Here is a 14,826-nt window from a genome sequence, read left to right on the forward strand (position 1 = left end):
TCCCTGGCCGGGGCAGGCTGGCTGTCCCCCCCAGCCATTCTGTGCCCTGTAACCTCTCCCCAGCACGCGTGTGACTCCAGCTCACCCTGCAGAGCTCAGCTCCCAGCTGCACTGCTGAGTCAATCCTCTGCCAGCCCGCGGTGCAAGGGGAGATCCTGGCGAGCACTAACTCAGCACTCCCTCTGGCAATGCTGTTTATACATATTTTGGGACTCTGTCCCAGACTGAGACAAAGTGCCACAGCTGCCAACAGCAGACATAACTCACCCAATGTCACCATGCTAGAACTTGCCCCAGCTCCCTCAGCCTTTCCTCAGCAGAGACATTCCAGTCCCTCCATCACCTTTGTCACCCTTGGCTCCAGGAGCTCCGTATCTCTGGTACTGAGGAGCCCAGAGCTGGGCACAGCACTCCAGGTGACCCTGATCCTGATCACCAGGCCTGAGTAGAGGGGCAGAGTCACCTCCTGACCTGCTCCAGTGCTCTTCCTAAAGCCCCCCCAGGATCCCATTGGCCTTAGGGTCACAAGGACACGGTGCTGGCCACGGACAGGCTGCTGTCCCCTAGGATCCCCACGCCCTTGTCAGAGCTGCTGCAGGTCACCCCCAGCCTGTGCTGGGGCTGGGGTTGTTCCTGCCTGGGTGCAGGACCCTGCACTGACTTTCCAGCAGCTTAAAGACAATTACATTCAGCAACATTCCTGTTTTGCACTGAATTCCCTCCCCCAAGCCAGCTTCTCTTTAAAGTCAGTGAATTACTTTTGCTCTCTGTTCCTCTCCGTGTATTCCTCTGTCTCCTTTTCCCTAACTCCAGGAACATAACATTATATAGAATGAATGAACCAACACAGCACAGCAGTTCCAAGGCTGCTGTAATGTCACACTGCACTGGCAAAGTGCAAAGGCAGGCTAAGAGAGCAGATAATCTAAAAATAGTGTGGAGGAGCTGGTGCCACACTGCTCCTGCATTACAGAAACAAGCTGTGATTTCCCATAGGACAACTTAACACAGGTACAGCAACACCACCTCTAGCTCTAGAGCCCACTGGAACCAATTCCACTGGTACCTTACTGCCAACTGTCCTCCTCCTTTTTATCCCTAAGCCTTCTTAGAAGCTACATGTTCGAAATGCTCACGCATAGTCTCTTGCACTGAAACCAAATCAAATTGTTAATATTTACAAGTAATTTTCCATTTTGATCAAGAATGCCAGAGATTTCAAACCAAGCAAAACAAAACCATTTCTTTGCAACAGCAGTATAAAAAGGTGATGCAATTTAGACACAATAAATAGCTATTCACAAATTTATATAGTTCAGAATGACAAGTGCTTTCTCCCAAGATTGTGAAAGAAACGTGTAAGAAAAACCAAGTCCTGTCTGGAACAGTGCTCTAGATCAGTTAATTCCCAAATGTTACTTTCAACCTACCTTACTTTATGATTCTTTCTGGATTGATTACATAAGTTTTTGACTCCAAGAGCATCTCAGAGAAGAAACAAGTAAGAATCTGTGCACTTTATAAATACCTAACAGCCAAAGCAAAGAATCCTTGCAAGTATTTCCTTTCCAAAGGAATGGTGTCCACGACATATCTCCCACCTCACTGTTACTGCTTTCCATGCCTATTGTTACTAAATTCATGAATAAGAGCTGCAGGAGAACAGATGGAGCCAACAAATGCATTAATATCTGTATGGTCAGTACTGACGTTACACAACAATGAAGACATATACAGTTCTTTTCTATACTTTCTATATTACAAAACACTAATCATGTTGAAAGCTGCAACATTTCTGTTTTGCTTCTGGCTATATCAAGAAAACTCAGCCTCTTTTTCCTACAAAGAATGCCTATTATATTCCATAGGCTCAGAAAAAGTCACTTGTCTGTAGATATGCTGCACACTGCCTTCAGGAGGCAGTTCAGGTTTCAATTTCAGCTGTAAGAAACAGACTCTATTCCAGAAAGATCTCTAAGTTTAAAAAGTACACACAAAGCATTGAGGGCTGTTCAAATTCTTATAAACCTAACAACAGTACAGTGAGAGATACAACCTGAGGTTATTCAATCAACTAATCTGGAGCTCAACAAGCAACTATTTACAGAATACATAGGTGATGGTTTTACTAGACAACAGGTACATGAAGGAATGCTAAAAACAACAGGCAAGGGGGTACCCTTAAGAGCCCTAGGGTAAATGTAGATTCTATAGATATACAAATGGAAGTATGAAACAGAAACAGGAAAAAAATCCACTTTTCTGCTGCTGCTGCCAGGGAAAGAATATTAAGCTAGTTGGATGGACCACTAGACTAAGCCTGCAGGGCATTTCTTGCATTCTTAATTTGTGACATGGTGCAGCAATGATAAGGAAAATACTTGATAGTTGGGATAGGGGAAGATCTTGATGTCAGATTCAGGCAGATTTCCTGAGATGTAGCACCTATGGCCTAGGTGAATGGACAGAAGTAAAAAAGCAACACTGCCTGAGAGGAAACCTTTCTCTTAAAGAAATGCAAAGTAAAGTGTGTTCACATTTAAATATGCTTTCCTATTTTGGATTTAACAGCCAGTGATTAACATAAATACAACATAAGTAATTGGAATATTCATCAACAAAATTCAACAGCTTGGGAATACGATAAGGAAGCATGGAGGTTACCCAGCACTTCAGATCTACAATACTGAAAATCAACTAAAATATAAACCAGACACTTAATACAGAAGGTATCTGATAATGCTGCAACACAAAACCACTGTGTATTAGCATTTTTCTCACAACTTACCCTAAAAAGTGAGTTGGTGAGTGAATTTGGCTATAATTTAATTTAACTGGCTTAGTATGAAGAAGCTGCTATCCAAGCTCTGCTACATCTGATCAGCAGTTTATATACATATATATATATGTGTAAATACTGAATTCAGCATTCATTCTTACAAAAAAAAAAGAAAGATTATTAGCATGTTTCTGCCTCTAAAAGGGAAGCTACTCAAGTACTGTGCTCCTAGCTCCAATAATCTAAAGCTTGTTACAGAGGAACAACAGCACTTCCATCCATCTTCATTTGATAGGATCAGGGAATTTTGACACTGTATCAACATACAGCCCACTGAAGACTGAAAAACCTCCCCCCAAAGCAACATAAAACTTGACTAGCTAGACTGCATTGAGTTTATTTAGTGCATTTAGAACTACCCTGTATCAATGTCCAAGTTACCCCAGACACAGCCACAAACACTAAAACTGTCATTTGAACACAGCATATCCCATCTTGAGCTAGCTACATTTCTGGCAGTGACTGTGTAATGTATCTAAAGGAGCTTTACCAAACCACTACTGTCTACAGGGGCCCATCTCGGGCAGCAAGAGCACAGCATTTGTGCCACGGGGCTTGTAACAGAGACCTGCACTGAAGATAAGCAGATACTGAGAACCCAGCACCTGGATTAGGGCAACCAAACTGATCCAAGGGCAGGAGCACCTCTCCTGTGGAGATGGGCTGGGAGCTGGGGCTGTTCAGTCTAGAGGAGAAACTTTAAAGCTCCTTCCAGGACATAAAGAGAGCTGGGGAATGGTCTTCGACAAGAATATGCAGAGATAGGACAAGGGGAATGGTCTTAAGCTGAACGAGAGCAGGTTTAGGTTAGAAGTAACAAAGAAGTTATTCCTGCGAGGGTGGGGAGGCACTGGCACAGGGTGCCCAGAGAAGCTGTGGCTGCCCCATCCCTGATAGCTGGGAGATATCCCTGCCCAGGGTAGGGGGTTGTAACTGGATGAGATTTAAGATACCTTCTAACCCAAGCCATTCTGTGGTAATTGCAACAGCTTATGGGTCATGACAAAGGAAATCCATTAAAAAGACAGATTCAAACACAGGACAACATTTGAATACCTTAAACATGAAATCATTTCTACTTTTCCTGCCAATCTTTTTGCTGCAGAAATAAACATATAGGCAGTTTCCAACCACCACCTCTACACCCAACAGCAGGTCCAGCTCTGATCCATATCCCACAGTTTTTCTCACACAGCCAGTCCTAGACTCCTCTCAACTCAGTCTTATGGTCAGTCCTACTCTAAGAACTTCAAGTCCATCAGAAATGAACATCCTCTTTTTGCAGAAATTCATCCAGGTTTGCTCCTCACCATCTCCAACTACATTTCCTGCCTTCAGTCCGGATTTCCTCCCCACCTCCTTTCCCCTCCCTGTTCCCTTGGCCCCCTGCTCCCAGCTGAGCACACAAACACTGGCCATGGTGCAGAGGCACAATGGAAGGGAAGGGTTCCATAACCCCTGGCTGTGGCTGGTTGAGAAAGGCAGCAAGAGCTCATAAGGGAAACAGCAACAACAGCACCCCAGCTGATGTTTCTGAAACCTGTGTTTCAAACTGGCTAGTTTCAATGAATCTTTTAATCAACAGTAAATAAAACACACAGTATTACAGTCTCACCCTATTTCCCCTGATTTTACTTACTAGAACTAGAAATTGCAATAAAACCTAACTGAACAGAACCTGCTCCAAGTTCACTTCTGATTACCCTTGTTATTTTCTGTCACTTTTGAGTGTTATAAAAATTGTACTATTTTTAGAGGGAGCATTCATTTCACTAATGACTGATTTGACCTTTCTGTTTAATGTCAGAGGGCTTTATTTCAGAATAAAACCCCCCAGCATCTGACTGTTTTGAGAAGCCACCAGGGTACAAGAACATTAAGTTAGTGCTTGATTTCACATTTACTTCAGAAGTTTAAGTTAATAAAGGAGAGGGAGAAAGTGCCTTTATTACAAACACTATCACCATGGCAGTACCCAATTAGAACATTTATGTGTACACTACAAACATACCTAAAAATGTTTTCACCAGTGTGGAAGAACAGGGACACCCCTGTTCTCTGCATATTGCCTAACCAGGAGTTACATTTGGAGATAAATGTGCCTGCTTTATCTATATGTAAATAATGTGCTGAATTAAAAATCTCTGCTTTGCAGTGTGTTGACAGAATGTTAATGTAATAACTGTATTAAAATCATTAAATGCCCTAAAACCCAAAGCAAAATAAAAGATAACTTTCCTCTATTTACATTACAGACTGAACACTGGTAGGGGAAAAAAGTATTTAAAACCAAACATAATTTACAAACTATTTAGTTGTAACCACACAATTTTAGTTGTACAATACTTCTAGTATGCAAAAAGCTAATTTTACACAAAGAAGTTAGATACAGTCAGCTTTATTTCTTTACTACATGGAAATAGAAAACAAAATCTTACAAGTTTCATGCTCCTGTTCATAAGTTTTTCATTCAGGTAGAGAAACCATCTACATGTGGTATTCAGATTTGTCAAGCTGGCATTAGTACTGTCCTAGGGCACATGGAGTACATCTACAGGAATTTTTGGTGCTAATTAAATGATATGGTAACTTCCTACTCTGAAAAACTTTAGCAAAACACAAGGACTTCATATGTTCCAAACAAGCTAATTTGTCCTGGTAAATTTTTAAGATATGCACTTATAAGAAGAGATTGTGAATTTATTCTGTTCAAACAGCTCTTTCAAAATGTAGTAAGTATTTACTGGAACTGTTAGTAAACCAGATGATAAACAATGATGAACAACATAACTAAGCACTACAATCCCTTCATTATTAAAAATTACTATAGAAGAAATCAAGATATATTAATTTAAAAGCTTGGCTTAACTGGAAAACTTTAAATTAGATTTATGCTTTAGATTTATGCTGCTGAATACACAGAGCAGGTGAGACTACCCTTTGGTTGTTAGCATGAGCTTTCAGAAGAAAATGCTTTTTATTTTCAGAATATGGGCAACAACATTGTTTCAAGGAACAGAAAACAATGACCCTCAAGAGGGCTTTCAGAGCCCATTTCCACATTTCATATTTTCTCAACAAAATGTTATTTGGGGCAGAACCAATTTACTTCTCACCTGTATTAAGTTATTGATTCCCATAAAAATACAATACAACTCCCTAGTGTATATAACTACCCAGTATATAATTAAAAATTGCAAAAGGAATATCTTTTGAGACACTTCATAATAGCAATTTTAAAACTAAAACTGCTAAAGCAGATAGCAGAGATTATGGGGTTCTTTAGAAAGATTAGGAAAAAAGTTAAACCTAAAGCTCTTTCTTTTCTCTAATGATCTCTGCCCATCCTTTGGTTCTCTCTGCAAGGAAAGCTGCAAGTAAGAAGTCATTGGCAAAAGCAGCCCAGCCCCAGCAGCAGGAGGAGATGCAGCTAATTCCAGCTCTTTTTTGATTTCATGAGCTGGAACTTCCTGTGGTATTGGACACTGGGAAGGAACAAGTGGAGGAATGGGGGGGACAGGAGATCATATCACCCAGAGCATTTTTAATTAGAGATAACAAACATGTAAAGAGTAGAACTAATGAAAAACAAACAAAACTTTACAGACTAAAGTCCTCTGAAATATATCCTATCTTATATGATACATTTTTTGCTTCCATTATTTACTGTAAACTCGGAGATAAGCTCTGCTAAAACAGTTAAGAAATTTAAAAAATTATACCTGCTTAAGGAATGACATAGTGGCATGGCTTTACTGAATATCTGCTCTGGGAGAAATGTAAGGGAGGGGACAGAACCAGAGAGAACAACTTGACTTCAAATATATACACACAGTCCCCATACCCCACCCAAGTTTTAAAATCCCACCAGATACTTTGTTTGCCAGGTATTTTCATAGTGAATAAATGCAGATTTACTGCAGAAAATCAGCTCTGCTGGTAATATGAGCTGCAGAGAGACTACCAGCTCCTATGAAGAGGAAACCCACTGAAAATGTGACCAGAGAATCTGAGATAGAGCATTGTCCTATCTTCAGGTTTAAATGACTACAACTGAAATATCACTTGTGATTTGAGTGATTGGTTTTCAAGAAGAAAACTACCGACATTTATACATTTAAACTAAGTGGGAATCAAAAAGAAAACACATTGTGAACGTTCTGGTACATTAGGTTTCTAAATTCCCAAAGCAAAACAACATAAGAAAATTAACCACCAGAAATCAGTAAAGAGACTAGCAATTAGCTTACAGCAAGCTGTTTCTGACTAATGATTCTTCCACTTTCGTTTTCCCAAACCCAAATTTATGATTTTTCCTTCATTTTATGTAAACAGTTCCAGAAATATCTCCAATTATACACAATACATTCTAGTGTTCCACATGAGATCAGTTGTAAAAGCAGCACTTCCAAACCGTGGAATCACATAACCAAGTGACACACAGAGTATTTAATACATCAGCTATTCTCCATAGCATTCAAGGATACATTGACAGATGTACAGTGTGAAGTTACAGTGGGATTCACAGTCCAAGGCAGCTTGTACCACACATTTGAGCACTTTAAAAGTGTTTGTTAGACCTGGCTTCTTGGTAGAATACTTGTATCTCTGAATGCAAACAAATCTGTGGTTTAATAATCCTGGTTTTTTCCCCCCTAAGTTTAGAAAGCATTAGCCCTAAGTGAACATGTGACATTTTAGGATGTTTACAATAAAAGCAATGAAGTTGCCTAATTAGAAAAATAAATGACACAGCAAAATAATCACTATCCTCAAAATTTCAAAAGCAACATTTCTAAGACAGGCCTCTTACTTGAGGATCCTGCTTTGGAAATGCTCACCTGGACTGTTTGCTTTATAAAACACACCTGATGTTAACCTGTTCAGACAAGCCTATTATTATTAGCTTCAGGATTATTTTCCTAAGCCAGCTGTGAAAAAGAACTAATGACAAGTGTGAGTATGAATTACTACACACCCAGCAGCCCTGCTCCAACAAGGGCCACCACATTTGCTCCTGTCTTGCAGCCCCAGTGCATGTAGCAAGAGTGACACTGTCATTGTGGCAGTGACTGTACACGGATGGCAGGCTGCCTGACCAGAACATTTCCTGACATCCCAACTCAGCCACCCTGTGAAGCAGATACTCCTCCCTGCAGCAACACATGCTTCATGTGCATGCAAAAGACACTTGAAAGTTTGGTATTTAGTTTATCTGTTAGCCACATACAGACCCTCTGGTAAAGGTTTTATACTGCAAATTTTTGCACAGTTTTTATGAAATTCCTGACCTAACTCAGAATTTCTTACTGAATTAATAATTATAGGGATCTGAGACTTTTGCATGAGGATGCTTTCTTTAAAAACAGCAGCAGCATACTCTCTGAAACAGCCCAGTTTATCTCTCACCAAGAAAGATTAGTATTATCTTTGTTGTGGTTAGAGGATTTTTGGATTATAAAATTCTTACACTGTTAGCCTTTCATGAAGTACTGTCAGGGATTAAACACATCTTTATGAGCAAGTTCTCATATAATGAAATCATAACAATTCAACTTCATTTCACCCAGAGCATGAGAAGTGTGGCAATTAAAAGCTCTGCTCTGAGTGTTTAATATCAGCAGGTTGAAAACGGGTTAGGCAATAAACTAGCAAAAAGCTTCTCAGCCCAGAGAGGATTTCTTTTTATGTCAAGCACACTTTAAATCTCCTAAGCTGTTTATAATGATAGAGTTGCCAAAAATAGCCCAGCCAAAAATCATCAAATTGGCTGCATCTGTTACAGAGTACAAAGAGCCCCAAAATATTGCAGAATATTAGAAAAACATTTAAAAATACCTGCAAAAAACATGAAGAACAAGTAAAATGGCATGTCCTGGTTATCTATCTGTAAACATAAATCACTGCATCCAATTGAGATGCAATTATATCCTTATAATCATTAATAGTAGCATTGCCTGTGAGTAAACAGCCTGAATATTTCAGTCCAAAAGTCCCACAGCAGCATAAAATCCCGTGATTATTAAGTGTTTTGGGCCACATGATTTCAGCAGGCAGATTATTCCCCTGCATCTTGTCAATGCCTCCCTTTTAATTAATACTATTCTAATGTGCACCAGGCCCCGTTGTTAACGAGGCTTTGTTCCCACTGAAGAATGGCTGTGTGGGTGAGTACTGAGTCACAGCAATGCTCTCCTGCTCAGCAGCTCCTGTGAGCCCAGCAGTGCCAGGCTCCATGGAGAACACTCTGCTAAGCCACCACTGCCTCTGCCCTGCTGCCCCAAGCACTTCCCACCACAGTCCCACCAGTGCTGCACACACCTACAGCTTCTGTTGTTTTGCCCCTTTTTTTCCCCTAATTTCTATCACCTGACTACTTTGATGGCTGCCTGTGAGTCACTTGGCCAGCTCTGTACACACACAAATTAGAGCAGACGTGCTGAGAACACTGCACAGGTATTTTTTGGAAGAGGCACAGTGAGAGTCAAGGTACAATTTCATGCTTGGTTAAAGGCAGCCCAGTAGCTGCTGCTACTAAAAGGAGTCAGCCTTTCCCCTGTGCTCACATTGGCTCTGACAATCCTGCATGGAGAGTTGGATCAACTTAATAACTGCAGTGACAATGAACTGTGCTCCTCAGCAGCCCCAGCTCCAAGCAGTTACTAGAGCTGATGTCAGGGAACTGCCAGAAATGTGCAGGCAGGACTAGACAACTGGTGACTTTTCATTTTGGCAGGAAGCACTCTTGGAAAAACACATCAGTCATGAACTATCAGATATACTGATACTATTTTTCAGCAACATATGTCTCATTCCCAGCTACTCCCATCTTCATAGGGACAGTAAAAAAAAAATCATTCCCACCTTAGAAGTAAAACATTACTTAAAAAAATAATACTGTAATATTTTCTCTAGTTTTCTTGTTAGAATGAATTATTTTCCTTACAATTTTCCCCAGGTTCTTGTAACATAATACTTCCCAGAGCACTAAACATAACACCCTAATGTAGTACCTCAGCCCAAGGTGTCACAGCCTTGCTGCTACAAGCAAGTAAAAGTCAGGATCTTTATGGGAAGAGCTTCACAGGAGCTTCTACTCACATCTTGAGATATAAAAATAGATGTGAATCCATAAAAGCTCCCAGCACTACCCACACAAAGCTCCTGACTCTCATTTCTATTTAATAGAGGAGCTTCCACATAGCAGCAGCACTAACTGAAACTCTTGGAACATTCTTTAGTCTGGCAGCTGTCAAAAACCTTGAAAAACTGATCAGTCTGGGACTGGTCAATGTAAGAATCTTAGACTTCTTTCCTTTAGTCACCTCTGAGTTTAGACTTCTATGTACTCAACTTAAAATGCTACCTGGAATGCTCATCTATGCTGCTTATGCCACTAAAACAGAATTCCAAAAGGCTTCTAGAGCTCAGTGTGTTAGAACTGGCTATTACATGACACTGATTATGGTAAGCAACCATATATTTAATTTTCCAGTTGGAATTTACACAGCATCACACAGCAATGTGCCAGAACTGAATATTAAAGTTTGACTGCATGCTAAAGCAATTAACTTAATCCCCAACATTTATAAGCATCTTAATTAAATTTATGGACTCGTTCCTCTCATTCCCATGCAACTAAACAGGAAAAAGATAAGCCCTCTTTCCAAAATTACCATATATGAATTGATGTACATTGCACATCTGGCAGAAGATAAAGCACTTCAGAATTAATTGAGTGAGTGAAGAAATTAAGTTTTTCACAATATTTAAATGTGCTTGGAAATATGAGCCAGGTATATAAGTGATAAATAGATGCATGGTGGTAACTGAATTGCACTGATAAAATAAGCCAACATAATAAAGGAAGAACACAGTTCTATCAGTGATAGAACTAACTACAACAATATAGAATGAAGTCAATGAAATCCTGAAAAAAAATCTAAGTCCAGTCTTAAAAACATTCTGCTGAATCTAACTACCTATTTCCAGACTCAAGGTGAAAAATTGCAGCCCTGATGCAGTTGCCATGAATACTAGAGTACAGCATTGTGAAGAGGAGGAAACAACAGCTTAAAGGTGAACACAACATCATTCAGAGCAAGCAGTAGTTACAATTATCATCAAGAAGTAGAAAATGCTATAAGAATATTTTAAAAGTTGTTTTTTAAAACCCAGAATTTTCAAATTGTAGATATTAAAATTAAGTAATTAGAAAACCCAAATCAGAAGTAGCAAAATCATATAATTACTGAAGGAAGTTGCAACACATGACATTGACACTTAGTGATAATTATTTTTAGGATGGTATTTAACGTTTCTATGACTTACCAGCAGTGAAGTCATTATTTAAATCAATAAAGGCATGAGAGTGTGGTATATACATTTTACTTTGAGTTTCCAAGGCAGGATGCCATGACAAGTTCCTACAGACAGGAATAAAAATACATTTCATCAATGTTAATCTTGATAATTTAGCTTCAAAAAACAGTGAAACCTGAAATAAAATGGGACACAAAGCATGTTCTTCTAATGCTAAGATAAAATTCCTACTTAGCTTTCAATATACTAAGTAACTCAAGTAATTGCTTGAAAGGTTCTGCAAAGGATGATTCATAGCACAGGGGCTTTGGTTCTATTTTATTAATTTTCTAAAGCAACTTTTTTTTTTGCACAGAACAGTGTCACTACCCACAAAGTTATAGTTAGTGCCAAGCTCCAGCTGTACTGCAAAAGCTGAGCCACTGATCCCTGTCTTTCCCAGTTTCCCCAAGCAGTTTTAGTTCTGCAAGTACTTCTGGAATCTACTTTCTGATTAATAAATATGAGCAGAAGTGAGCACATGCTGTTAGAGCAGCTCACAGCTCATGCCTGCTGCATGGAAATTCACTTTATTTCAGTTTACTTAAAAATCAACACGACTTAAACTCTCACGTTACAACAGACTAGTAGCTAATTATGTCATTTCCTAATCAGGTGATACTTTTATTTATTTATTTATAAATATACATGCCCTGCTGGCTTCTTTTCTAAAAATGGCTGAACTTCCAGCAAACCTCCCTATTAGCAGTGATTTGAAGTGCAACAAATCCTGCTAAAGTCACAGTGGCTTAATCAAATATGTGACTTTCAGAACCCTTAGCTAAAACACTCAGGAAAATCTCAATGTGCACCATACAACAGCAGGCAGAAATATTAGTACAACTAGTCTGGAACTACTGAATTTATTCCAGTGACATTACATACATATTATTGAAGTCCTTATCTTCCTTGACTAATTTTATGGTAAAAAATAAATAATACTGTGATTACCACCCAGAGATCATAACTAAGTCTTAGAAATGTTAAAATGCATTACTTAAAGAAATAATTAAGTATTTTCTCTAGTCTTTTCTATGTATTCAGTCTTGAAGATTGCCAATGAAGTTAGTCATACAGCTCTAGAATAAATCTTAAAACATTTTGATTTAAAATAGAAAAGTGCTTTTATAAACAGGTGACAAAGCTGTTTTCCATGAACAAGACATGGCTTATGCTATTACCTGTAGCACTCAGTCTTATTCTGAGCTATGAGGAGTAAGTTTATTTGTGTCTTAAAGCTCCTGAAATAATTTCTTCAACAAAATGAAATAAATTTTTTCCATTTCTTCAAAAGCTAATACAATTTATTTTATATATAATCATTGCAGTGTTCAGAAACATCCTTGTGAATCTGAAATCTGTTTCATAAGCCACAAGTACAAGTATGGTGATACAATTTAAGTTGGGATGAATGAACAAAAACACACTGCCAAGAAGGGCATAGTTTCCACTGACACATTCAAATGTTATTTATCCTAGGAAAGGAAAAGAGCCAGTCAGGAACTACAATTACAGGTTTTTTTATTTTCAAATGACAGACTTAAAAGTTCTTTGGCATCCTGCCCAATACCGAGACATTGCTATTCTGTATTTTTTTAGCTACAGACTGGTTCTTCTAGAGACACAATCATTTGTTGTGCTTTGATTTCAGCATTCATATCCAAAACAGTCAAAAATAACCTTTGCACATATATAGTTTAATATCCTTACATCCTGCACTTTTGATTTCCTATGGTGTTCAACCTCCCCATTACAGATCATTTCCCAAGCAGATGAGAGTGTTATTTTTTTTAAGTTTACCCCAAACACTTGCAGATTTTTCTTTTGCCATCCCTTTAATTATAAAATCTGTTTCAGTAGTTCTTGCATCATCAACCTGCAAGCAGCTTTTGTACAGCACAAGTTCCATAAGACAGATTACAATACTAAATATCAAAAGTGCACTAAACAAATAAGGCTATAACTTCTTGGAACTAATTGTTCCAAGAAACAATTTTCCTATTTCTGATGTCTATTTCAGTGGTTCTGTTTTCTCAGCTCTCATGGAACGTCTACTTGCCCTATAAAATAACCCTTTAAAGTTCAGATGAGGAGTGTCACTGCAAGAACATTCACACTTGCACAGAAGAGTTAAACATAAATGTCACACTTGGATGGGAGGTGGATGCACAGTGCCCAAGTCCCCAAAGCCACGCTGACCCCCCAGCCCTCAGCTTACCCGCCCAGCAGGATCTGCGGCTTACTCGACTCACTCGTCACACCAAACACATCAGGAATCAAATCTCCATTAAAGCTGAAAATGGAACACAATGTCAGCACCACCTCAGTCACCACAGGAGTTCAAACCACCTGTTCTTAAACTAATCTGTACTTGCACATTTTCCCACCGAGCCATGAAGAACTGTCATCTGTGAGTCCCTCTGAATTCTGGCCCCTGTCTGAGCTGCTGGTAGCAGTAAAGGTCTATCAGTGTTTCACACTCTGCCTGTGCTTTGGCTTCCCAGATCTACGTCCCCTCTGCTTTTGTTCAGCATTTCACACACAGGCAAGCACATTAGGAAAGGGATATTTGCTCTTTTTGCCAAGCCAGTAAGGTTTTTGCTTTATGAAATTCACTGAGAAATGAATCGCTTTTTTTCTGAAAACTCAGAACACTAAAATGAGAGAAATTAAAAGGCTATATAGTTACTACTGCCAGGATAATATAATATACAACAATTGTAAAGAAAACTAATTTGGTTCATCATCTTTTGTTAGATCAATTGACATTACACAAAACACCCTGTTCTTAAAAGATAAAGAGCATGTGTTTCAAATTCTAGCATTAAAATCTATTTAAGTTGCTCTTAACCACAATTTCTACTGGTGACTTTCTAAAAAAGTAGGTCATACTTACTCCATTACTAAAGGCTCATCATGAAAAGTCTTATTTAACATAGTTTTGTGGTTAAGATCTGAAAACAGAAAACATTAACTTGATTTAGTTACCAATATATTCTGACATGTGCATTTCAACTAAAATATAGTTATTCTATTCATTTAAAACCATTGGTTTTATTATTATTATTTTTAAAAAGGCACCACTTTATATAAAGAACTAAATAGCTTCCTGAAATTTTGCAGGAAAGGCGAGTTACAGTTAAAATACTGAAGGCTTTTTCCCTCTCCACTAAACTCCTCAACAAATTATTCTAAGTAGATCTTAGTAAAATCTATTTCTGTGCATGACTACAATCCCACAGATACAGGAAAAAATGAAACATTTGGGATGGAGACAGGCTAAAAGTTTAACATTGCATGTTTGCTTTTTTACAATGACAATACATTTAACAGAAATCTGTCTTAATTATACACAGTGAGTCTTTGAAATAAGCAATAAATATAGACTTTCTAAATGGGAAGTGAGGACTAAGTTCCCATCAGGTTATCACCTTAGACTTCATTTGTACTTGTAATTCAAACTCCTTGCCAGATTATTCCCATTTCCCTCCTCTCTCCACAATGTTTGTCTTTACAATTTCCACATTTCATACAACAGTCCCCTCCTATTGACTTTTCTGTCACACTTCTATTATCCAAAGTGACACTCCCATACCTTGCCAGCACATACCAACCACTGTCTGAAT

General features: G+C 38.6%; 1 protein-coding gene across 1 annotated transcript in view; it reads right to left on the bottom strand.

Annotated features, from left to right (window-relative positions):
• Positions 1-14,826, bottom strand: part of ITFG1 (integrin alpha FG-GAP repeat containing 1) — a 70,819-nt gene that overhangs the window by 49,847 nt on the left and 6,146 nt on the right. The window contains exons 4-6 of the mRNA XM_014882487.2: positions 14,097-14,154; positions 13,419-13,493; positions 11,171-11,265 (exon numbers count right to left, since the gene is read on the bottom strand). Coding sequence (XP_014737973.1) covers positions 11,171-11,265; positions 13,419-13,493; positions 14,097-14,154 — 228 coding nt within the window. The remainder of the gene's footprint in view (positions 1-11,170; positions 11,266-13,418; positions 13,494-14,096; positions 14,155-14,826) is intronic.

The sequence above is a fragment of the Sturnus vulgaris genome, chromosome 12, assembly GCF_052056855.1.
Source record: "Sturnus vulgaris isolate bStuVul1 chromosome 12, bStuVul1.hap1, whole genome shotgun sequence".
Lineage (NCBI taxonomy): Eukaryota > Metazoa > Chordata > Aves > Passeriformes > Sturnidae > Sturnus > Sturnus vulgaris.